At 42.9% G+C, this 24894-nt stretch overlaps 1 protein-coding gene across 1 annotated transcript in view; it reads right to left on the reverse strand.

Annotated features, from left to right (window-relative positions):
- TMA16 (translation machinery associated 16 homolog) overlaps nt 1–23314 on the reverse strand; it is a 31464-nt gene extending 8150 nt beyond the window's left edge. The window contains exons 1-5 of the mRNA XM_056119082.1: nt 23223–23314; nt 17234–17346; nt 6598–6635; nt 2801–2885; nt 815–963 (exon numbers count right to left, since the gene is read on the reverse strand). Of these exons, the coding sequence (XP_055975057.1) occupies nt 815–963; nt 2801–2885; nt 6598–6635; nt 17234–17346; nt 23223–23225 (388 nt within the window). The 5' untranslated portion in view covers nt 23226–23314. The remainder of the gene's footprint in view (nt 1–814; nt 964–2800; nt 2886–6597; nt 6636–17233; nt 17347–23222) is intronic.
- Between the last annotated feature and the right edge of the window lie 1580 nt (nt 23315–24894).

Consider the following 24894-nt stretch of genomic DNA (forward strand, 5'->3'; position numbering starts at 1 on the left):
CAGAAGTTCACATTTCCCATAGGATATCACCAGACTTTGTAAGCCCTGACAGTATATCAACGGGAATCACTGCGGCCACTCATGGGCTTGGGGCTGCCACTCTTTGGGTGAGAGCTTTCAAGCCTCAACTATTCTCTCCTTCTAAGCACTTGCGTTCATACAGTACCAAGCCCTCTGCTCAAATAGTAACATCCTATCTTACGAACTGCAAAAGTTTCAAATAAGCTGGGAAAAAACTGCTCCATTTTTATGCTTCTCAGGGACTAGTGACAAGTGGAGCTCAGATGACACTGTTAATTACAAAACCAAGGGCCAGAGAGATGGTGCAGGGACTACAGTCCTTGCACCCAAATGCCTTACTGTGGTTCAGTCCCTAACATCGCAGAACGCTCCCCACAAATACCCAAATACCACCAGGAATGAGCACAAAGTCAGGAATAAGACCTGAGCACCACTGAGTGTAGCCTGAAGCCAAAGTAAATAAATAGATAGATAAATAAAATTTTAGAAGAGTTACAAAGATGACAAGGACACAGTACCTCCTTTACGGAAACAGGTACAGTTAGACAAGGGCAAGCAGTATCTCTAAAATGTGCCATTTCAAAGTGAAAAATGTTCCTGCCGCAGCAGAGAGATAGGCAACACTGAGTCTGGGAGATGCGGGGGAAAATGAATATGTTCAAAAATTGTTCCATGTATTCAATCAGTGGAAGAAAATCAAGCTCTTGAAATGAAATCTCCATCTGACGTTGCTGTGTAATTTTGGAGGAAAAGAAAGAACAATCGCCAAAGAAACCAAGGAAAGTCAACCCACCCAGGCCGTATCCTTCATACTGCTGCCGCTCCCGCTCCATCGTCTGCTTGATGACCGTCTCCCGGGAACAGTGGCGTCGCCCCTGCCTGTCCTTGATGCTGTTGTGCAGTTCAATCTGCTCCAGCTCGCTGCTGAAGCGATTCAAATACCTGAAAAAGAAGAAGGTGCTTTGAGTTGGCGTGTCTGTACATTTGGAGAAGACTATTACATTTAAAACGCAACCCCCACCCTTCTCCCATCCTGCCAAGTTTCTTACTTCTCTGAGATCAAGTTCTCAGCAGCAACTTGGATAATTAACCCTTCCCAAATTTCAGGGACCAAGTCAGCGAGCTGTGTCTGTCAAATCCAGATGCTCATATTCATTTGCCTCTTAGCTGTTTCTACTTGGAAGTCCTCAAGACTCCAGTTTCTTAATGGGCTGAGGCTTGTGCTAAAATTTTTGTTAAGCCACATCCAAGTATGACCCAATGGTGGGACACACATGTCTCAACATGCAACACTACTTGGGGCCACACAACTAAATGCCTTGGAAATTTTAAGATAAATCTATGATTTATGTTAAGTCAATGTCTGATTTTTTTATAGTATAAAATTTGGGGGCAAAAAGAAGTCACAAGTGGAAAAGTTTAAACTTTCAAGCTTAAGACTGAGGCCTATTAAACATATTAAAACCTATGGGCGCAGGGCTAGAGGGACAGCACAGCAGGTAAGGCGTTTGCCTTACAGGCGGCCAACCTGGGTTCGATCCCCAGTGTCCCATATGGTCGCCCAAGCACCGCCAGGAGTAATTCCTGGGTGCATGAGCCAGGAGTAACCCCCGCGCATCGCCAGGTGTGACCCAAAACAAACAAAAAACCTATGGGTGCAGGAGTCAGCTCAGAGCACTTGTTTTGCATGTGTGAATCACTTAGTTTGACCCCTGCAACCACATACACAAAATAGGACCAAAAAGACCTGCCCTCATCTTCACTTCTACCCTACCCACCTCCCACTCAACCCACTCCATCTCTTTGGCTCCCCGGCACAGGAAATAACATGACTTTTCATGCAGCTGCCCAAGTGAGGAATAGAAACGCTTCCTTGTCTTTTCTCTCCCTTGTACGCCAAGTTTAAGTTTTCATGAAAGATATATTCTTAGTATCTCTGACGTTTGTCCCTTCTCTCCAGACACTGGTACCAACCACGAAGAAGCTATCATCATTTCCTGCCTGACTGGTTCATCACCTTCTCAAAATACTCTCTCGGTCAAAGCCATGCTCTGTTCACTCTTCTCATCCCCACTAATATAACCTTAGAAAGATACAAGTATGATCTCCCACAGTGCTAGCTATAAAAGACTCTGATGGCTCCCAATGGCCCTGGATAACATCCAAACTCAACCTGACAGCTGCAGTAATTTTTCTTCTTCTTCTTCTTCTTCTTTTTTTTTTTTATAAACTGGCTGTTCCTTAACTGACCTGCAACAATTCCCTTCTTTACTCTGTTGTTCTGGGCATATAGACGTCTGGCGCAGAGAAGGGAGATAATTCAGGGTTATGGCACTTGCTTTGCCTGTGGCCGACTCTGCTTCAACTCCCAGCACTGCCAGGGAGTGGGCTGAGCACTGCTCTGCGCTTCCCTATACACACCACCCAATAAGTCTCTGGCAGATAATATGCTGCTCTCACCTCTGGACCTTTTCGATATTACTCTCTGTCTAGAGGCTCTTCAAAACATCTTTCTCCATCTGCTTCTTCTATGCTTCTGGTGTCAGCTTTAATGAGATTTCTCCAGGAAGTCTTTCTGTATTCCAAGAAACTAGATTCACAGCCACTCTTGGGCACACAAAGGTTATGAACCCCCTAAAGTGACTTGGCTATATCATAAACGCGAAGTCCTTTGGAGAGCCAAGCACATTTTTCTCTTCTATAAAATCAGAACACAACACTAACTCTTGAACCGGAACTTTACTCCGACCCTTGGCTCCTAACACACCCAGTGTTTTACCTTTCAATTAATTCACATGCATCTTTCTTTGAATAGCCTGCTTTGTGAGGATCCAGATGATTTTGAAACCACTGAAGTTTTTCACCTACAACAACAAACACCAAATGAATTTAAACACTAAAAATTTAGGCGAAGCGGTATTCATCCTAAGTTTTAACACTGTGTGTTTAAAACGGTATCAAAATTTATTTCAATGTTAAATTTAAAGCCTGTGTAAGCACAAACCTTATTAGGCCAGTCTATCAGAAGTTACACTGTCACACTTTAATTTGGGGAAGATGGGGGGAGGGGGTGCTTTTCTGGACATATGTCTTAACTAATACGGAGGCAAAGGTTTGGTGTTTTTGTTTTTGAAATAACTCTTTAATAGAACAAGTTCTAAGAATTTAAAAAAGCAAGAGAACAGAGAAAACTTCTCTAAAATAGAACTGGAGAGGTGAGTTAGAGTGCTGGAGCCGCCCACACCTCACAATTGGGAGTCCCATGGTAGCTTTTAGCCAGGAGCACCTCTGAACACCACCAGTGCTCCCTCAAAAATTTATTCAAGGAGACGAAGAGAGAGCACAGTGGGCAGGGCGCCAATCCTGCACAAGGTCAACCCAGGTCCCATCCCTACATCACATATAGTTAAGTCCCACAAGCTCAGAAGTGATTCCTGAGCACAGACACAGGAGTGACCCCTGAGCATCATCGGGTGTGCTCCCCCTCCCCCCCAAAAAAGTGTTATTCAAGACAATAAAATGAAAATTTGATTAGATTAATGATAGGAGCACTATTTGCTGGGATCCCCTCATGAGACTAGTACTATTGGTACCATTAATATCATCATTTACATATGAGAGAAGTGACTCACTTCTCTAGGACCTCAAACTCTGTAATGAATACAAGCTCTCCAACATATGAAGGAGTGCTGAAATTCAATATGGAAAAGGCAAACAAACTTCATCTATATATGAAGAATTCTAACCACTTTCACTGAGTATTAGCACTTTCTCTTATTTTTCAATATTGTATACCACAAATTAGACTCATCAAAATACTGTTAACCTGCTTAAAAATACTGTGCATTACTTAATGATGCATTTGATAGGGTTTAAATCCTTTTAATTTTGTCATAGTCTATTTACGATTTTGAAATCTCAGATTTTTCAGTATTTACTGAAACAAAATTGACAAAAATAAAAACACCACCACACTAATATTCAGTGAGAGGATGAAAGTATCCATATCATTTAATGTGAGTCGCTAATTTCCAAAGACTGAGGCCATAATCATCTATAATAACTCTACTGTTTAGAGAAGTAAAATTCAAACTTCAGAGAATAATGTTGCATATGTTTTAATTAACATATTAAACATAAGCATTTGCGGCCGCTCGACATCTTATCAGGACATCTTTTTATGACATCTTATTATCTCATTCCTACTTTGGACAAACTTGCAGGCTCTCGAATGTAGCCTGCCCACAGGGCAGAGTCTGGCAAACTCTCCGTGGCATACCAAATATGCCAAATACCAGTAACAATGATGGGTCTTATTCTCCTAAAGAGCCTTGAATATAATCTCAGGGCTAGGATGAAAGAGACGTTACTGGGGCCTGCTCGAGGCAATCGACGAATAACAGGATGATGAATGAATGAATGAAGCAGTTCGGAAAAATGAGATACTAACACAGCTCTTAAAAATGATTTTATTTTGCTTTAATGACTGATTTTATTTTGCTTTAATCGATCTAGTAAAATAAATTCATTTGAGCGGTGAGGCTGAGGAGGGGTACACTGGCGTGATGCTGGAACACTGTCTGCATGAAACTCTACCATTAACAGTATTGTAAATCCTGACGCTGAGATTAAAAATATTCATTATTTTTGGTCTTGGGGTCACACCCAGCAGTGCTCAAGGGCTAGGCTACTCACAGATCTGTGCTTAGGGGTCACTCCCAGCAGTGTTTGGAGGACCGTGGTAGGTGCCAGGAATGGAATCTGCACGAGTCAACACACAAAACAATGGTATTACCCACTCTATTGTTGGGTAACATTGCTTTGTCCTTCTACAAGAAGCTTAGGTTTATCTGGTTACACCCATCAATCTGGTTACACTTATCACAGTGCTCCCGAGGCACTTCCACTGCATTGTGTTTATCTGTAAACAGTCTTCCCTATGCTCTCCTCCCCACCCAGTTAATCAGCTTTCCCCTTAATCAGACTTTGTTAATTTGTAAGATCGGTTTCCCAGAAATCTATGATTTTATATGTATGAGTGAAATATTGCCTTTCTCCTCTCCTTATGCCTTATGAATAGTTTACCTTAAAGTAATATCCTTTTTGTATAGATACAGGAAGACCGTTAACATTATGCTTTGTAATTTAGGATTTGATTGGCCTTGAATATTATTCACTCCCGGGCATCTGCTTTCTCGACTTAAGCCTCAGTTGCCCTTAGTTCCTAACATCCCAAAGCAGGGTCCCGACGAGGGACTGAATGGACCCAGGGCAAGCGGTGAGCTACCCTGGCAGCGAAATGGGCCAGGCCAAAGTGCCACGATTCTTAACTATAAGTTAAGAGTTTGATCATAGACAAATGCTGTCATGATCCAAAGGTAACAACAAGACTAGGATCCTGCTAGGGGTGGGAAAGACTATCTGGCCTGAGCACCGTAGTCTGAGATCGAGATGGCCCTAGGAAAGCAATTCTATAAGTTTAAGATATTTTTTACTGTATCCATACAAAATGATTTATATTATATTCTTATATGCTTGTCGGACAAGGAGAGGAGAGGCACGCCCATGGGATTATGCTCTAGGGTGGGTCCTCCTGCTGAGGAAGGATCTGTCCTAGGAGCGGTCTTCCCTGAGGCTAAGATTTCTACCCCTATTAATTTCTACCCCTATTGATTGTGACCGCACCTATGTGTAATTGTTCCCCCAATTCCTCATGGAGAGAGGATTTAACTGTACTGTAGGAGTGGGCTGGGGGCAGAAGGAAGAAGCAGAGGTCAGAGAGAGGATGAGAAGGAAGAGGAGGATGAAGGATGGAGAAGGAGAATGAAGTAGCCGGGGGAGGAAGAATGGGGAGCAGAGAGGAGGAGAGACAGAGAGAGACGGGAGCAGAGAGATGGAAGGAGGAGAGACAGATGAGGAGAGAATCTGAATAAACTATGACTAATACCTACCAGCCTGGCCCTCGTTCCTTCCTCCGCCTGACCATCGCCATCGACCTCTCCGGGGTGGGAGAAGGGTGAGACTACCGAACGCGGGCGGCAGGAGAGATAAAGCCACCGCCAGTGTGTGAGTGCCGTGCCCCCCACTTTGTGTGAGCTTACACACTCTATGATCTCTTTGGTCCCTAAAATTATTACTATTATTACTATTTTTTATTTACTGGGCCCGCTCGAGCAAATCGACGATCAATGGGAGGGCCTTTACCTTTACCTTTATTTATTTATTTTTTTTCTTTTTGGGTCACACCCGGCGATGCTCAGGGATTACTCCTGGTTTTGCACTCAGGAATCACTCCTGGTAGTGGTCGGGGGACCATATGGGATGCTAGGGATTGAACCCGGGTTGGCTGCATGCAAGGCAAATACCCTACCCGCTGTGCTATCGCTCCAGCTCCTAAAAATAATTTTTAACTAAAAAAAAAAAAAAGGAAGAAAATTCACTTAAATAAAACAGTACTTCACTAGACGATCCCTCCTCCCATCCCAGCCCGCCAAAAAAAAAAAAAAAAGAAAGTAAAAACCATAGGCATAGGACAGAAAAGCACATTCTCACCAGAATTTCAAGTAAGCTACTTACCAATGAGACTAAGACGTAATGCCTTTTCATTTTTCAACCTTAGAAGAAAAGACATTGTATGTGTTAGAAAACTTCAAAGCAACTTTTAAAAACTGTTGTAAACAACAAAACCTATCTAAGGAGACTTAATTTAAAAAAAAAAAAAAGCTTTACATCTGAAAAGAATTTGAAAAGAATTGTAAGAAAAATAACACTTATTCTCAAAAAAAGTTCAAATAATCTGTACCTTCTACTGATGTTCTAAACAACAATTCAAACAGAAGAGACTTCTGGCTAGCTAGTTTCTGCTATGGCTCTTGCTAGTCAACAGTGAAGAACATTTTAAAAAACTATGTTGGCCTACCAACCAGATCATATCTATCCTACCACCTAAAAATAACTGAAAATCAACACACACACACACACACACACATACATATAAATATATACACATACACACAAGGCTTAACAAAAGTTTTTTGGAGAATTTTCAGCATTTATTCATAACAAACAATACAAAATCAATTATTTCGGTTCTGCTTTAGGACAGGGGTTGAGGTTCAGGATGAAAACATCCAAAATATGGTGGTGGGAAGGTGTAATGGTGATGGCATTGGTGTCTTAATATTAAATGTATTCAAATATTGTGAACTACTTTATAAAAATAAAATAAATAAATTTTTAAAAACCTGACAATCTGAAGAAATAAGATGAAGCCCCCCCTTTTTGGGTAACTACAAATATTTGCTCATTTTCGTATTTCTACAGAAATACAGCTATAAACATAAATGAAGATCTGAAGTTCAATGTAATTTGCAATGTAATTTGTTCACTGGATTCACAAACTTTCTTTGTTTCCTAATCTGTGAAAGCATCATTGCACTGAGGTGTAAGCAAGAAATGAATATAAAGCATTATAAAAAATAGTTTAACACAGAAATATGATGCCAAAACATGCAGAATACCACAGAATCAGAGAAAATATTCATATTTAGAACATAAGACTTACAGACAGAATATAAAAAGAGAATTAAATAAAATACACCTCAATACATTTTTCATCAAATCAAAGACATACAAATCACCAATAAGCATATAAAAAGATATTGAACATTTTTGGGGGGGCAGAGAGACTGTATAGCAGATAGGGCTTTAGCCTTACACCTGGCCGGCCTTAGTTTATTTCCCAACACCATATATGGCCTATCCAGCACCCCAGCACTGCCAGGGGTTATCCCTGAGCACAGAGCCAGGAGTATGCCCTGAGCAAAGTTGGGTGAAGGTAAAGGTAAAGGCCCTCCCGTTGATCGTCGATTTGCTCGAGCGGGCCCAGTAACGTCTCCATTGGAGACTTTGTTGTTACTGTGTCTGGCATATCGAATACTCTCGGTAGCTTGCCGGGCTCTCTGAGAGGGGCGGAGGAATCGAACTCGGGTCGGCCATGTTGGCCGCTTGTAAGGCGAATGCCCTACCGCTGTGCTATCGCTCCAGCAAAGTTGGGTATGGCCCAAAAACAAATAAAATATTTAACATTTTTAGACAGCAAAATACACAAATTAAAACCACCCTGGGAAACTATTCTATGCCTAGAAGCATGACTAATTAAAAAAAAAAAACAAAAAACCCTGTTTAGTACATGGGGCCAGAGAGATAGTACAGTGGGTAAGGCACTTGCCATGCATTGCAGCCCACCCCAGCACCATCCTTCTCTCGGCATTAGTCCCTGGAGCACTGCCAAGAATAAGTTCTAAGCACCACAAGTTATGGCCCCACCCAAAATCTACAACTTAGAATACAATATGCTTAAATGACATAACTCTTAAAATCTGAGCGGAAGTATAAAAGGGTACTATCACTTTGGTTAAAGCAGATTCTTATTTGTTAAAACAATATACCCACCATCTAGAACCAGCAATTCTTATAAACAATTTTTCACGAGAAATGTTTTAGTGCCAGGCTCTTGGATTGAGCAGGATTTCCTATGCCGCAACAGAAAACTAAAGCCATTTTGGTTTGGGGGCCACACCCAACGGTGTAGGGGGAGAGGGGGCTATTCCTAAATCCATGCTTGTGCATCGCTCCCCAGCAGTGCTCAGGGAACTATGTAGAGGTGAGGATCAAATCTGGACATGCAAAGTCTGTGCCCAGTCCATTGACCCAGCTCTCTGGGCTCTGCTATTCTTTTTAAAAGAGCAAAGGCACTCAAGTTCAAGTTCGGAACTGGTGGTCATTTCTCTATTATCTTATTATCTTGCTTAAAGTTGTCCCAACAGCCCAAGCAATCTGCTAACTGTTGAAAAAACGAAGTTCGGAAGTTCTGTCTTGTAGGGACTACTAGTCCAGTACAGGAAGTTGAACTCAATTTCAAAATGCTATTCATGACCATGCTACCATTTAAATTAAATCTGACTCAATAGTCACTAATGCTGCTACTCATAAAAAAAGATTTCCAAGAAATGAGACATTCATAATTTCAACAAAAATCTGTCTCATGTGATAGGTTGAGATGTTACTAACACTATGTATTTGTCTATTTCTGGGCCCATGACTGTTACAATGGCGACATTTTGAAATGAGAAAAGAAAAAAGCTCCATTGCTTAGAATAGACGCCAGAAGAAAAGCAGGAAAGCCTTTAAACTTAGTACTATTAAAATAGAGCTACAGTAAAAAAAAAAAAAAAAAAAAAAAAAAAACTTCCTTAGGATAAACTATGTAAGCAACTATAAACTACAGGTTTTATCCTTTGATAATTATTCTATAAGTTTCCTTCTGTTAGTCAAACCACAAAATCCTATATTTATTTGACAACATAAGAGCATTCTAAGATCCCAGCACCACACGGTCCCCCCCTGCAATCCCCACTGGAAGCACCCCCAAGCAGAGGACTGGGCATAGCCTCAAGCAACAGTAGGTTTGACCCACACCCCTCATCCACCCCAAAATTCTAAGATGACAATAACAAGTGAAAGGACTTAATTATATTATAACGCAAGATTTCCTAAGTAGTCCACACACAACACTGGCACTATGCAAGATGACTTTGCAAGCCAACAAATAGTAAGCAACTAAATGTCCTTTCCCATTTTTGTAGGGGGTGGGGGGAATCGTTCCTTTAAAAGAACAAAAGAACTTAGTTTAATGTTAGTTCTAAGTCTTTCAATAAAGTAACCTTTGCCTCAGTTTACTTTATTCCTGGTGAAAATGTTTAGTAAAAGCAATCACCAGATACCACCACTTCACGGAGAACAATTTTTACCTATTTTACCTATTTAATCAAGGGCTCTCCTTATTTTATTTTTTAAAATTTTTATTTTGAGTCACTGTGACACAGAGCATTACACAATTGTTCTTGATTGTGCTTCAGTCATACAATGTTCCAACACCCATCCTTCCACCAGTGTGATTTCCCAGCACAAGTGTCTCCAGTCCACCCCCCCTCCACCCTCACCCGAGCCTCCCTCTTTGCCAGGTACCTCTCTTCTCTCTCTTTCTCTAGGTCTTGCCTTTAGACAATAACAACACCTATCTGAAAAAAGTATTAAGTAAATAATAACAAAGTCAATGTCCTCGAAGTGTGGTCCTTGAATCAGCAGCAGCAGGATTACCATCACCCAGAAATATCTGAAACTACAAAAACTGGTCACCATGTAGACCTTCGGAATATGCAACTCCTGGGCCAGAAGCCGGCAAACACACCCTACAGATACACGTCATACACACAAGAGTCTGGAGAATATTGCTATAGGTGGGTAGCAGAAACTGCAACACCATAGTAGGATATATCGTATCAAAATAAACAGCAAAATTCACAAATGGGGTATGGAGATGAAAGTTTGAAAATTTACTGTTTTAAATCAGTACTTCTATCATAACCTTTTTAAATGAACAAAACAAAAAAACCCACTAAGAAGGAACAGTTAACAGTCCTATCGAGGTACCTGACTATTCTAGGAAACCTTGGGCCAATCATTTGGAAAAAGCTACCTTTTAATATGACTTTTGGGCAAGGAATCAATATTGAATAATTAGGGTGTTATTTCTATCAACTCATCAGCAATTAGTGTTAGATTAGGAAGTTATTTTTTCTAATTTCCTAGCACTGCAGCACTGTCCTCCCATTTTTCATCGATTTGCTCGAGTAGGCACCATGAACATCTCACAACAAATTGTGAGATTTGTTGTTACTGTTTTGGGCATACCGAATATGTCACGGGTAGCTTACTAGGCTTTGCAGTGTGGGCGAGATACTCTCAATAGCTTGGCGGGCTTTCCAAGAGGGGCGGAGGAATCGAATCCGGGTCGGCTGCATACAAGGCCCTACCCACTGTGCTATTGCTCCAGACCATTAACCTAACATTAATTTTAAAAAACGACTTTTTAACGATTATAAAATACAAGGATAAATTGCATTTAACCTTAGAACTTCATTTTAAGTTGCTCTTCAGTTGTTTTTAAGAGTTCCCGAGGATACTCACAGGCTACAGATGGAGGAAAGGTGGCAAATTATCCAACGTAGCTGCCTTATCAAAAAGGGAGTGTAAGAACAGGAAGAGAAGAAAGTAAGAGGCTTCCATGTGTATTTTATATACCTAAGAAGAAAATTCTGGACCAGAGAAACAGGCTAGCAGGAAGGCACATGTTTTGTATGCAACCAAGCCGAACGGGCCCTTAGGACTCCACAGCACCACTTGGGAAAGCCCTGCAAAAGAAAATTCTCCACAAGCAGGTCACATAGAGAATGCAGGCCAACTTCCAGAATGGTAAAAGGCAGACCTGCCAAAATAAAGCTGCTCCCCCAGGAAAGATAAAATTAACAAAATATGCCCAGACTAACTTGCCAAAGTATGAAAATTAACCGAAATCATGCAAGAACCCAAGGAGCAAACTCCAAACAGTGGCTCCCTCTCAGTAAGAACAAGTGCTCCGCAGTGTTTGCATTTGCCCTGATCTCATCTGCCTTGCCCCAGCTCAGTAGTAGAGTCCTGGAAACCAACAAACCAGCGATTTATGGTAACTGTAGAAACATCCTAAGCACATAATAACATCCAAACCTCCATCCCCAGAGAACTGTCTGATGTGAGCTGACAAGCAGCACCGAGAATCACTATTCTCGGAGTTCATCTGCATTTACTCCATAACACAGTTCTCTGAATGAGAATAACCCAGCACCCAGGCTATTTCAAAACCATCAGCAGTGATGACCCTGGCAGCTGACAGATCTAAAAAATAAAGCATTAGAAAAAGGGAAGAAAACTAGAGAATGGGGAGGTCCAATAAAAAGCTCTGGAAAACCCGTTCCAACATACTTCTGGAACTCTAGACTGTCATAGAGAAGGTGCTTTGAGAGGCTGGCAGGAGAGGGTTCAGGAAAAAGTCTCGGAAGCCAACACTATCACTGCAGCCCCAAGAGAAAAGTCTTCATCTCTCACCTCTTATGAACTTTGAGACTCTGTACAAACAAGGAATGAAATCCATATCTAGGCACACATAGACAAGCTATGGAAAAATAGGGAATGAGCTTGTCATCATCAAAAGAAAAGTGGCTCATGAAATAACCGAATCCTCAATAAGATTAACAAGTGACTTCTCACAAAAGACTATAGAAATCAGAAGGCCAAGGCAAATGGACCAAGAATTCTAATGCTGTTTCTTTTCTTGGGGGCTACACCCAGCTGTGCTCAGGTCTTAACCCTACCTCTGTCCACAGGGATCAGTTCTGGTGGTGTCTAGGGGACCATATGTGGTTCTGGAGATCAACTCCGGGATAGCCAAATGCAAGGGAAGCATCTCACTCATTGTAGTATTTCTTGAGCCCTGAATCAAGAACTCTATAACCAGCAAAACTGTCCTTCAAAAATATTTAGGCACTCTCAGGTAAACAAGACTGAGGAGATCTATTGTTTTCAGGTCTGCCCTTTAAGAAATAAGGTGGGAGAGCTAGTAAAGGGGTTAAGGCTTATTGAACCTGGTTCAATCTGTCACTGCATACACTGCGCCCAAGCACATCTACAACTGCTAGATGTGGCCCAAAAATGAAAGGGAATAAAAAAAAAAAAGGAAAAGGAGAAAAAAAGATAGTCTTACTAGATGAAAAGAAATAAGGAGAACCAGTAGAAAAATTACACAGGAAAATATAAAAGACAATATGGAGCCAGAGAGATAGTCCAATAGATAAGGTACCTTAGAAGTACCTGACCCAGGGTAGATCTCTGGCACTACGTACGTTCCTACAAGCCTACCAGGAGTGATCCGAAGCAAAGCCAGGAGTAAGGCAGAGCAGAGAGAGATGTGCCCCCCACACTAAAAATAAGACAAACCAAAAAAAAAAATCACATGGATCTATTAATCTTCCTTCTATCTTCTCTTCTAACTGACAAGGTAACTGCATAAAATAAATTGTGGCATCTCGCCCGCACGGGAGAGCCTGGCAAGCTACCCGTGATGTATTCAATATGCCAAACACAGTAACAACAGTCTCCAATGGAGACGTTACTGGGCCCACTCAAGCAAATCGATGAACAACGGAGGATAGTGACAGTGACAGTGACTGTACTTATAAGCTTATAGTGTACAGAGAGATAAAGTATAAAGACGTAATTTATTTAATAAAAGTATCCAAGAATGGGAGGGAATAGAGCAATGGAGGAAATTTTTATATACTATTGGAAGTAACAAGGTATTAAACATAGCTACCCTGTTTTAGATGTCAGTTGTAATTTTCAGAGCTACTAAGAACTCAAAAATAAACATACAAGTAACAAAAATAGAGCCTTATGGCTGTGTTTGCATTTTTTTCAATTTAAATGGCATAATCACTTACAAAGGAAGAAAATATTGCAACAAGCAAAAAGGATATAAAATGATAGGTATATATTTACATAGCAAGAATTGAAAAAAAAATTATCAAGAATATTCTTTACGTGGGCTGGAGCGATAGCACAGCGGGTAGGGCGCTTGCCTTGCATCTAGCCAACATGGCCGACCCGAGTTCGATTCCTCCGCCCCTCTCGGAGAGCCCAGCAAGCTACCGAGAGTATCTCGCCCGCACGGCAGAGCCTGGCAAGCTACCCGTGACATATTTGATATGCCAAACACAGTAACAAATCTCACGATGGAGACCTTACTGGGCCCGCTCAAGCAAATCGATGAACAATGGGAGGACCGTGACCATGATTCTTTATGTATTTCTATCACTTAACACTCAAAATCAGTTTCTAAGAACAATTATCACTCAGAAGAATTTTTAGGAGGCCCCATCTGTATGATTCAAACCATAACTCTCTTAATAGAACAGGGTAATTTTATATTCTTTGACAATCTCCCCAAGTTCCTGGAGAGCAAGTAAACCATTACCAATTTTTAAGATTCACAGACTAACCATTCTAAATCACTGTCATTTCCGCTTTAAGAAATTGTTTTTAAAAATCCAATCATACTTTCATTTGCTTAGCAGCTTAACATTACTTTCTTAACGTAGTAAAATGGTTTCAGTTACCAAATATAGTAGGATTGCTGCCTAAGACACAGTCATTTACTACGTCACTCTTCGGAAAGCCATCTGACCTATATATGCAACTGTAAATGGCATTAACATACATTTTGAAAGGAATCTAGAATTCTAGGTATCAGTGTCACCCAATAGCTGCTGAATTGTCCAAAACCAGATAGGTTTTTCTTTTTTTCTTTTGGTTTTGGAGCTATACACAAAAGTTCTCAGGAGCTACTACCCACTACGTGCTCAGGGGTTACTGTCCACGGTACTCAGCACACCATGCCGTGCTTGGAATTAAAATCCAAGCCAACTGCACACCAAGAGCTCATATCCTCAAAGCCATCTCCAGGAAGGAGATGGGTATGAAAGGGCATCAGACAAAAAGCAAAATAAATAAATAAATAAATAAATTGGGGCTGGAGTGATAGCACAGTGGGTAGGGCATTTGCCTTGCATGCGGCTGATCCGGGTTCGATCCCCAGCATCCCATATGATCCCCTGAGCACCGCCAGGAGTAATTCCTGAGTGCAGAGCCAGGAGTTAACCCCTGTACATCTCTGGGCGTGACCCAAAAAGAAAAAAAAAGGGGGGGGCATCAGTCCCTCAGATGTCCACACTCAGATAACCCATATTATATAAACTCGCTTCATTGAGCAGAAACATGGTTCTTCTCCTGCAGTGGTTGACATGGAGGCAGATAGATTTCTACCCTCTTCCAGATACAGAGTGCTCACGCCACCCCCCCCCCCCGCCCCCATCAGCACCATTCACACCTCTCTGCTCTTCCTCTAGTTCACAGAGCTTCTGCCTGAACAGTGTCATATCCAAACTTGGAAATTTCTAGAAATTTCTAGACTCAAAAACGAAGAGGACTCTCAAGACCTATTTTCATTCATAAAGAAAACACTTGATAGTGGTTTGGGAGCCACTTCTGGCAATGCTTAGGGTACACTCCTGGCACTGCTCAGGATGCCAGGGTTCAAACTGGGATACATGGCCAAAAATCAGGGATGTGGGGCCATGGATTAAACCTGGGTTGGCCTCATGCAAAGCAAGTGCTTTATTACCCTGTCTCTCTGGCCACAGGAAATATCTTTCTGAAGTACAAATTTCTATTTAAGTGCCTAGAATAGCACCAACACTGGATCCTAGTGTGAATTTTGTCTCTTCCACGCTCAACTGGGCCTACCTCCAGGTCCAGTGGCACAGAATTTATTCTTATATTTGTCCTTCGAAACAGGCAACATGTTTGGAACATCTATGTTCTTTTGGTATTTGGAATTACGGCTAGAACTGGTCTTACTAGTAACTTTTTAAAATTTTACTTAATTTTATTTAAATTTTTGAAAATTTCATTTGCTGAATTATCTCAGCCAGTTGGATGTGGATCTGGGAAGACACACGGTGGAACCACCCCTAGGATGGGCATTGGCCCCAGTCATCTGGCCAGAACTGTTTCAAACTTTACTAGAATGAAGAAAGATCAGTTCTGGCTCAAGGACAGCTTTGTTGCATTTTAAAATCACAATGTCATCTGTAGGCAAATTATATGTCACTAGTCTCATGTCTTAAGAGAATAGGTGAAACTACAGAATAGATGATACTGGTTCCCAAACTTGCTGCAAACGAAGAGAAAAATTTCATTTTCCTTCTCTTCATTTTTTCATTTACTAATACTTCTGGTCTATAGGAACACCAAAATACTCCAGCCTCTCTCAAGATATTTAATGTGAAGAACAGCGATGATGCAAATATAAAAAACAAATCCAAGGACACAAATTCAAGGGAACACCATCAATTTCTTGGCATTCTCAAGCATCCTGATGTCCCGTTGTGTGAGCCTTAACCGAAGCCACCTTCCTCAGCACATGCCCCCATGTGCAATGACCCTAGGGCAGCGGCACCCAGACACGGTCACATGCCTCAGTGCAGGACAGGGCCTGCCGACTGAGGGCTGGCCCCTCTCGAAGAGTGGCGCCCTCCTTGGGAGCATGGCTGCCTCCTCCAGCACGCCCACCAGCCCAGTACTGGCTCCCAGGAGTCACTTGCTCTACATATACTGTTACTTTAATGAAACATCTCCCACAATTTCCAACTCACTAATTGATTTATGCAGGGTTTTGGTTTGGGTTTGCGGGCTACACCGGGTGATGCTTAGAGCTTCCTCCTGCTCTGCAATAAGGGATCACCGCTGCTGGGATCAAGGGACCACAGAAGATGCTAGGGACCAAATCTGGGTCAGCGGCTTATGCGACAAGTGCCTTCCCCACTGTATTACCTCACCAGCCCTGATGTATGCATTTGTACATCTAATTACTATATCAGTTTTCAGTCCTCTATTAGGGCTGGAGGGTTAGCACAGCAGCAGGGCTGTGCAGCTGGCCTGGCCAAGCCGGGCTCGATTCCTCTGCCCCTCTTGGAGAGCCTGGCAAGCTACCGAGAGTATCTCGCCCACACAGCAAAGCCTGGCAAACTACCCATGGTGTATTCGATATGCCAAACACAGTAACAATTGTCACAATAGAGACGTTACTGGGCCTGCTCGAGCAAATCTATGAACGACGGGAGGACAGTCCTCTTATTCACCAGTAGTAAATGACAGACTGATCACTAGCTTCTCTTAGAAATACAATTCTTCCTTTTCCTCCTCTGTGGTCTCACTTACTGGCTCCTCTTCCTCTAATGAGTGCACAAAATGTCAGGGCCAGAGCGACACCACAGTGGGTAGAACATTTGCCTGGCACGTGGCCAACCTGGGTTCGATCCCCAGCATCCCATATGGTCCTCTGAGCACTGCCAGGATTAATTTCCATCTGCAGAGCCAAAGGAGTTAAGGCCAGAGAATCACCAGGTGTGATCCAAAAAGAACCCCCCGCCCCAAAATAAAAAGAATGTTCAAATATAACATCCTGAAGGGTCCATATCAAACAGAACCTCTCCCACACTCTCCTCCCATATTTAGTTTAAATTTTTGATGGAATTCCACGTAATGCATTTAAATGTGTGTGCCTGCTCAAGCTTTGTAAGAGATCAGTCCCTGTTCACTTCAGAACACAGATCATACTTGACAGATACTTATTGAAAGCAGGAAGGGGATATAGAGGAAGAAAAAGTGTATACTGGGTTATTTTTCACAATGCGTAATACACATGATGAATACTTACTTCTCTTTTTTTTGTTGTTTGTGGGCCTCTCTTGTCATCTGAGCTGCTTTTCTACTGTATGGATGGACGACTTTTTTCTCCTGTCCAAGATTTTTTCCTCTTGGTATCTTAGGCTGGAAAAATAAGAGAGCATACAACACACAAAGTCAGATACAAATCACGACTGTCAAAAATTTTCTTTAGAAACGATGTTTATTTTTGGTTGCTGGGCCATACTATGGAGCTGAGGTGCTCAGGGATCAAATCCCGGTCAGCTGAGTGCAAAGCATGCACCATACCAACTGCAGCATCTCCAGTCCTTGAAACAAATTTTTTGTTTTTGCTTGGGGAGCCACACCCAGCTATGCTCAGAGAATACCAGTAGTGAGTGTCCAGGGGCCATACATGGTGCTGAAGATTGAACCCAGGTAGGCTGCCTGCAGGGAAAGTGCCCTACTTGCTGTACTGTCAGCTCTGGCTCATGAAACCAAATTTTAAAATTCAGTAACATAGAAGGTCAGAAAGGCAATACAGTGTTAAGTCTTGCAATCTTCAGGTCACAGAAACGCAGATGGTACCCTGAGCACTGCTGGGATTGACCCCTGAACATTGAGCCAGAAGTAAGCCCTGAGCACTGCTGGGTGTGCCCCTCCACCCCTTACCCCCATCCCCTCAAAAGTAACAATTGTATTCTTAAAGCAGCAAATGTAACTGATATACTATGACCTACAAAAGCTGAGAATCATGAAATAAGCCAGACTTAATATTATCTGACAATTTCCAGTTACAGTCATAGTAGATATTCCAAAACAATTTCCACTGAAAGGCAGAGGGGCCTAGGAACTTAACTGTTCAACTGTCCCAACCACACAATAGGTACAGAGAACACAGACAGTCAAGAAACACCGGCAGAAATCTGTGTTGAAAAATTCGGGTGACTGGAAGAAAAACAGCAGCTTGGCTGCAGAAGTTACCCACCAAACACAGGGCAATAGAATCAAAATTGGGCTCATAGCATATTTTAGGAACACTGAGCATAAGAGAAGCCACCTCAAATTTAGCACAGATTATATTCCCAAACAAACCCACACCAAGTCACATTTCACTCAATCCTCTCCATTAATCATGCTGGTAATTTTCACCTTTTGAGTTTTGCTTTATTTTTTTTTCCTTTGTATAGCTGGCACCTTCCCAGGAGAAAGCTCTGCGAGCATCTTTCTCACCGGACACTGGACCCCTGCAAGGGCCGAGGTCTTGCCTCCAGCCTTCCAGGGGACTGTCCCACTCCCTGCCTGCTCCTGCTAAGTACCTCCTGACTTCCACGGAGAGGAAGAGACTGCCCTGCTCCGATGCCATCTCATTTCCCAAGGGGAGTTTCAAGCTGAGGGTCAGGACATGACTATGAACAATGAGTTGATTTATTTTGCTGTTCTTCCTAACACAGTTACGTCATGGGCATACTTCACTGATCTTTCCAAAGAACTAGTCTTTGTTTTATTAACACTTTTTGTTTAATTATTTAAACTTATCTCTTAATGCCTTTAAAAAAAAAGTTTCTTTGGTTGATTTTCTTTTTTAATTGGAGAGGGGCATAACTTTCTTTCCCACCATTATTGAACATTTCTGGTTAAATCCAGGCTTTTAGATTTGCCATTAAAAAAGGGGGGCGGGGATGAGTTCACACATCACAATTATTATTTATATATTTCTCCAACACCCAGAGCTGCATCTGGCCCGCCCTTTCTCCTGTGTTGAAGAGCCCTAAATCCTAAGATTTCCTCGGATGTGACTTTTGTCCTAGAAATTAAGAAAACCCTGGATATTTCTAGATGAATCATTTACACCTCTGTTCATCATCCTGAGACACCCACTCTCTGTAGGCCGTTCTGTTACTGCATCCACCAGAAGAAAAGTCACAGGCCAGTGTGCACATTTCAGCTCCCTCTCCCTGGGACACAGATTTGGTTCTGATCTGGTCTTTGAAATGGTCACTGGATACAGACCCTCTATCTTGCCAGACCCTGCAATCTGGGCACCGGTATCTACTTTGCAGGTCAGAAAACAGCAGTAACACATTCTTTAGCTTGAAGCCGGCATCTTATCAGGACATCTTTTTTATGACATCTTATTATCTCATTCCTACTTTGGACAAACTTGCAGGCTATCGAATGTAGCTTGCCCACAGGGCAGAGTCTGGCAAACTCCCCGTGGCGTACCAAATATGCCAAATACCACTAACAATGATGGGTCTCATTCTCCTAAAGAGCCTTGAATATAATCTCAGGGCTAGGATGAAAGAGACGTTACTGGGGCCTGCTTGAGGCAATCGACGAATAACAGGATGATGAAATGAAATGAAATGAAGCTGGCAGATGAGCAAAATGGCTATTGGTTCACATCTGAGATTCCAGACCCACTAAGGAGCTGCCTGTAAGGGGCTCACAGCAGGGTACGGAACAACTTCCAGTGTTCTAGGTCCTCCTTCCAACTCTAAATCTCAACAGAGATTAATCCTGAGTTCCTTCCTATGTGGTAGCTCATTGTGACTTTCTCCATGGACCGGAAGAAAGTATTCTGCTGTCACATGCTACACTTCCATGTCATTTTTAGGGGCTCACCTTTAAAGATATTCCAATCAGGGGTCGGGTAATTCATTCAAAGACCTGAGTATATGCTTTTCATGTGGGAGGTCCAGGATTGGATCCCCGTACCACATGACCCCCTAAGCACTGCCTGGAGTGACCCTTTCCCCCTCAAGGAGTGAACAGTTGTCCCTGAGCACCAGGTGTGGTCCCCAATTAGAACAGATGGGAGTGGTAAAAGATGTCCACGTTTAGCAAGGTTCTCAGGGCAGATGTTACTGCCAAAAGTCTATTCACACAGGCTGCTATGGTGGGTTTAGGACCAGAGCCCCACCGGGGAGCTCTCCAAGGAGAAGCAGTGCTGAAGTGAACCTGGGGTAAAGTCACAGCCCGGGGAGCTGGAGTGATGGTACAGAGAGTAGGGTGCTTGCTTGTCTTAGACAAGGTTAGATCCTTAAGTTTACATGTGGTCTCCCAAGCCAGGAGTGATCCTTGAGTACAGAGTGACAAGCAAGCTCTGTACATCACTAGGTGTGGCTCCCAAACCAATAAAGATTGATTTTACTTTATTTAAATAAATACAGCAAAGGTAGGCCTTTACTTAAGGTTATCTTAAGCCCAAGTACAACAAAATCCTTTAAGGTACTCACTGCGGTAGCTCATACACTAAAATGAAATACCATAAGGATAATATCTGAAGCATTCCATATTTTAAAAAATTAACTGAATGCTTTTAAAAGTCTGAAAAAACTTGATCATTGTATAACTGAAACCCAAGCACAAAAATTTCTAAGTCTACAACTGTACCTCATGGTGTTTCACTAATAAAAATTTAAAAAATAAATAAAATTACATTATCATGCCTAAAAAAATAAAGTCTGAAAAAATCTCCATAAAAAAATAAGATGCACTTTGAAACTAGCGTTTTGAAACTATTAGAACTTAGTAACAAAAGTTACATAGTTGTGCATCAGTCTCTTCGGTATGCTCAAGTCTAAGAAACTCCCCTTTAAAACATTTAAAATGTCTTCAGGGAAAAAAGTAGCTGATAGCCCAGGAGCACAGCAGTGTTCTCAGTACTTTAGAAGATCTCAGTGGAAAGACCTCCAAGGCCAGGTTCAAAGATGAACAAAGAAACTTCATTCAATTATAGATCTTGATTCCTTGTAATGATTTATTCACAAAAAGGTTTCTCAGGGCAAAATATAAGAAAGCACAGAAATATGCATAAAGAAACCTATAAATTTTAAACATTTTCAGTTTTCAACATACTCAAAATTTTTAGGAGCTTCAACAGAGGAAAACAGAAGTAAAACTCAACAAAATGTTAATCTAGTAAGCAGCCATTTAAGATAGTTTCCTTAACTTCCATTAGTTGGGAGTTCTCCAAATAAATAAATGCTGATTCTCTGATGATTCTTAGAATATTTATAGAAAATACAAATACATGATCAAAAAGACTTAGAAATTAGTTTAAGTGGGGGTTGGAGAGCTAGTACAGTGGGCAAGGCACTGGCCCAGCATGAAGCCGACCATGGTTTGATCCCCAGTACCCAAAATGGTCCCCTGGGCTTCAGCAGGAGTCATACTTAAGCACAGAGCAGAAATGACCCTGAGCCAGGTGTTGTCCATAAACAAAAGCATAAAAAAGTGGGGGTGAGGGGTGGAAATAAGAGGAAAGTTGTATGTGTTTGCTAACATACACATATGTATCTGAATGGACATCTGGGAAACTGATAAAGGTACAACTTCCACTAACTAGAGATAAAAAGGACAGAGCTTCTTCAATGAAAAAAGGCAGGCCTGATTTTTGCTGTTTGGATTTGTGTTTTTGGATTTCTGACCTCTAGAAATACAAGAGAATCAGTCTTGTTTGATGTTAAAAAAAAAAAAAAGACTTGCGTTAACTTTTCAGAGCAGTCATAAGAAATGACTACACTTTTTAGGACATTTTTAGTAGCTTTGTTTTACATAATATATTGTTCCCCAAAAGGTCAGGTAAATATTGGCATCTTTTGTTTAGTTCCTAATCTTCATAAGCAAGGTCTCACTACCAGTTAAACTCTTTAAGTGTTATTAAGCTTACAGGTTGTAACACACAAGGGTAAGCGCCCCCCCTCCACCCCCCAATAAAGCAAACAAACAGAAAAACTAACAGTAAAAAACTTGGAAGTGCAAAACTAGAAGCAACCAAAATGTCCTTGATGTAGGTCTTTTCACTGTTTTATGTTTTGGATTTTACATCAAAAGCACACAGACCAAGACAAAAAATAAAGTTGGGGGTGGGGTGGGGGAGAGAGAACTGCAAAAATCTTAGTAAAGCTAACAAAACATGAAAAACACAGTAAAACACAATGAGAAATGCTCACTCTGGACAAGAACTGTGTGTTGAAAGTAGGTAAAGGGATATACACGATAACCTTCCAGTGTGTGTATTTGCAAGCCATAAAGCCCAAAAAGGGGAGGGAGGGGGAGAAAGAGGTCTGGGTAAGCTCTTAGGGACCTCAACTCCCAACACACACAGTGAGCGGCTAACCACAACTCTTCATCTCAACACAGACACAGGAGCCACCAGGTTTGAGAAGATTCAAACGTGGGGCTGCTGAACCCCAACTCCTGCTCTCAGTTACTCAACTCTCACGTGGGGAGGGAACCCAAACTCCGGCTCTCAAGTCACACACACACACACACACAGTCATACGCGAGACGCGAACACATAAGTTTGTAACAGGAGTCTGCTGAACCCCAACACCCGCTCTAGACAGACAGACAGATAGACAGAGACACAGACACTGACACACACACACAAACATACACACCCCGCGATCATTGAGAAATCGCAGCGTGCCCGCACACACACGCCGCGAACACTGAGAAGTTTGCGACGCACAAACACGCACACACAGACACACACGCCGCGATCACAGCAGCTTGTAACGGAAACACACGCGCGCACACACACACACACACACACACACGAGCCGCGATCACATAAGTTTGTCACGGGAGTCTGCTGACCTCCCAACACCGGCTCTCACTCAACGCACACACACGCCGCCATCACTGAGAAGTCTGCAACACACGCGCGCGCAGACACACACACACACACACACACAAACACACACACGCCGCGATCACTGAGAAGTTTGCAACATACACACAAACACACATACACACGCCGCGATCACTGAGAAGTTTGCAACATACACACAAACACACACACGCCGCGATCACTGGGAAGTTTGCAACGCGAGGCCGCGGGAGGTGCTAGCGCGGGAGGTGCTAGCGCATCAGACCCCGCTCCTTCCCGAGTCCCGCACTCAGGCACCGCCAGGCGCTCCGCCTCCTCCGCCGGCGACTTCCTCCAGCCCGCCCCCTCCCCGTCGCCGGCCGCCCGGGGGTCTTCTGGGGAGCGGGAGGGAGCCCACCATGGTGACGTCCTCGGCGCAATTCACCCACTCAAGGCAGAAGGAGCCCGGGAGTCCCGGGGCTGCACCGGGTCGGAGCCACGTGCGGCGAAGAGCGGCCGGAAGGGGCGGGACCGGTCCGTCCCCGCCAGGATCCCCCCCGGGAACCGAACCCGCCCGTTTTCCGCCCGCAGCTTTCCGGTCCCCCCGGGCCTTCTCTGAGCTGGTTGGAGAGATGCTGAGCAAATTCCGGAGACCAGAGACGGTTCTTGGCCCCGAGCGTGCTGCAAGACCGGGGACTTGAGCCCGATCGTTGACCGAGGACCGGGCACTGATCTCAGGGCTCTCGGGTATCTATCTTGGTGCAGAGCTCCACACACATAAGATTGTGCTCGTAAGCTCTCGTGCCTTGCAGAGGCTGACCCCCCCACCCCCGGGAGAGGAGAGAGGACTCCCGTTCTGGTGCTCCCAACAGCCCTGCCTTCCCTTCCCGACGCTAGAGCGAAGCTTTTCTCTTCTGAGTCCGTTTCCTCGTCCTGTAAAGGTTCTTTTACCTAAGCTTTTTTTTTTTTTCTGTTTTCTTGCCAACATATGTTAACAGTTTTTGCTCCACTTATACTTGTTAAAAATCGGAGACAATTGCCTACTACGCGTCAGCCTTGGGGATACTCTGACAGTGTCTCCGCCGTTGCCCACCTTACAGCTTCTTGGTACTGGTGAGGACCCAGACCCTCACTGGACAGTACTGGTCAGTAGAGGTCTCCTCAACCTAGTACCTAATACCTTTCCCCGCACTGCCCTAGTAAATCAAAAGCACATCCCTGCTGAGATTTCTCCACCACTCTCTGTAGATGCGGTGTATGTCCATTGTGTTGTTCCTCAGCGGTGCATGCTGAGCATTGCATCTAAAAAATATGCATGAATTTCTTGAAAAACTGCTAATTATAGAGAGACAACTTAAGTAGCCCTACCTCCGCCCATCATAAATTCAGACCCTCACTTCTTGCTTTGAAGCTTATTCCACAGCCTGTGCTTCTAGTTCTGATTTCCAGCTTATGTACTTTTTTTTTCTTACCAACAACTCCCCACATTTTATTCAGTGGTTCCTCTGTTTGTTTGTTGTTTTATTTTCCTTTATGGGTCACACCCGGTGATGCACAGGGGTTACTCCCGGCTCTTCATTCAGGAATTACTCCTGACTGTGCTCAGGGGACCAGCAGGCAAACAACCCTACCCATTGTGCTATTGCTCCAGCCTATCCTCCACTTTTTTGAAGGTGGCAATGGAGACAGGGAGACCTATGCTTCAAACTACTACCTCCCCCAAATGGTTGGGGATTGAATATACAGTAAATTTAGGAATTACATAAGATTTGGAAAACCGTTGGTTGATAGGTTAGTTTTTTTTTCTCTTTTTGGGTCACACCCGGCAATGCTCAGGGGTTACTCCTGGCTCATGCACTCAGGAATTGCTCCTGGCGGTGCTCAGGGGACCATAAGGGGTGCTGGGAATCGAACCTGTGTCGGTCATGTTGGCTGCGTGCAAGGCAAACGCCCTAGCCACTGTGCTATCACTCCAGCCCTGATGGGTTAGTTTTAAGTGCCCTTATGCTGAGAACCATTTCTGTACTGGCATCAAGTCCTAAGCATGCTAAAACATGCATCACATTTAGAAAACACTCATGGTGTTTGGG

Source organism: Sorex fumeus, unplaced genomic scaffold (assembly GCF_029834395.1).
Source record: "Sorex fumeus unplaced genomic scaffold, SorFum_2.1 ptg000039l, whole genome shotgun sequence".
Taxonomy (NCBI): Eukaryota; Metazoa; Chordata; class Mammalia; order Eulipotyphla; family Soricidae; genus Sorex; species Sorex fumeus.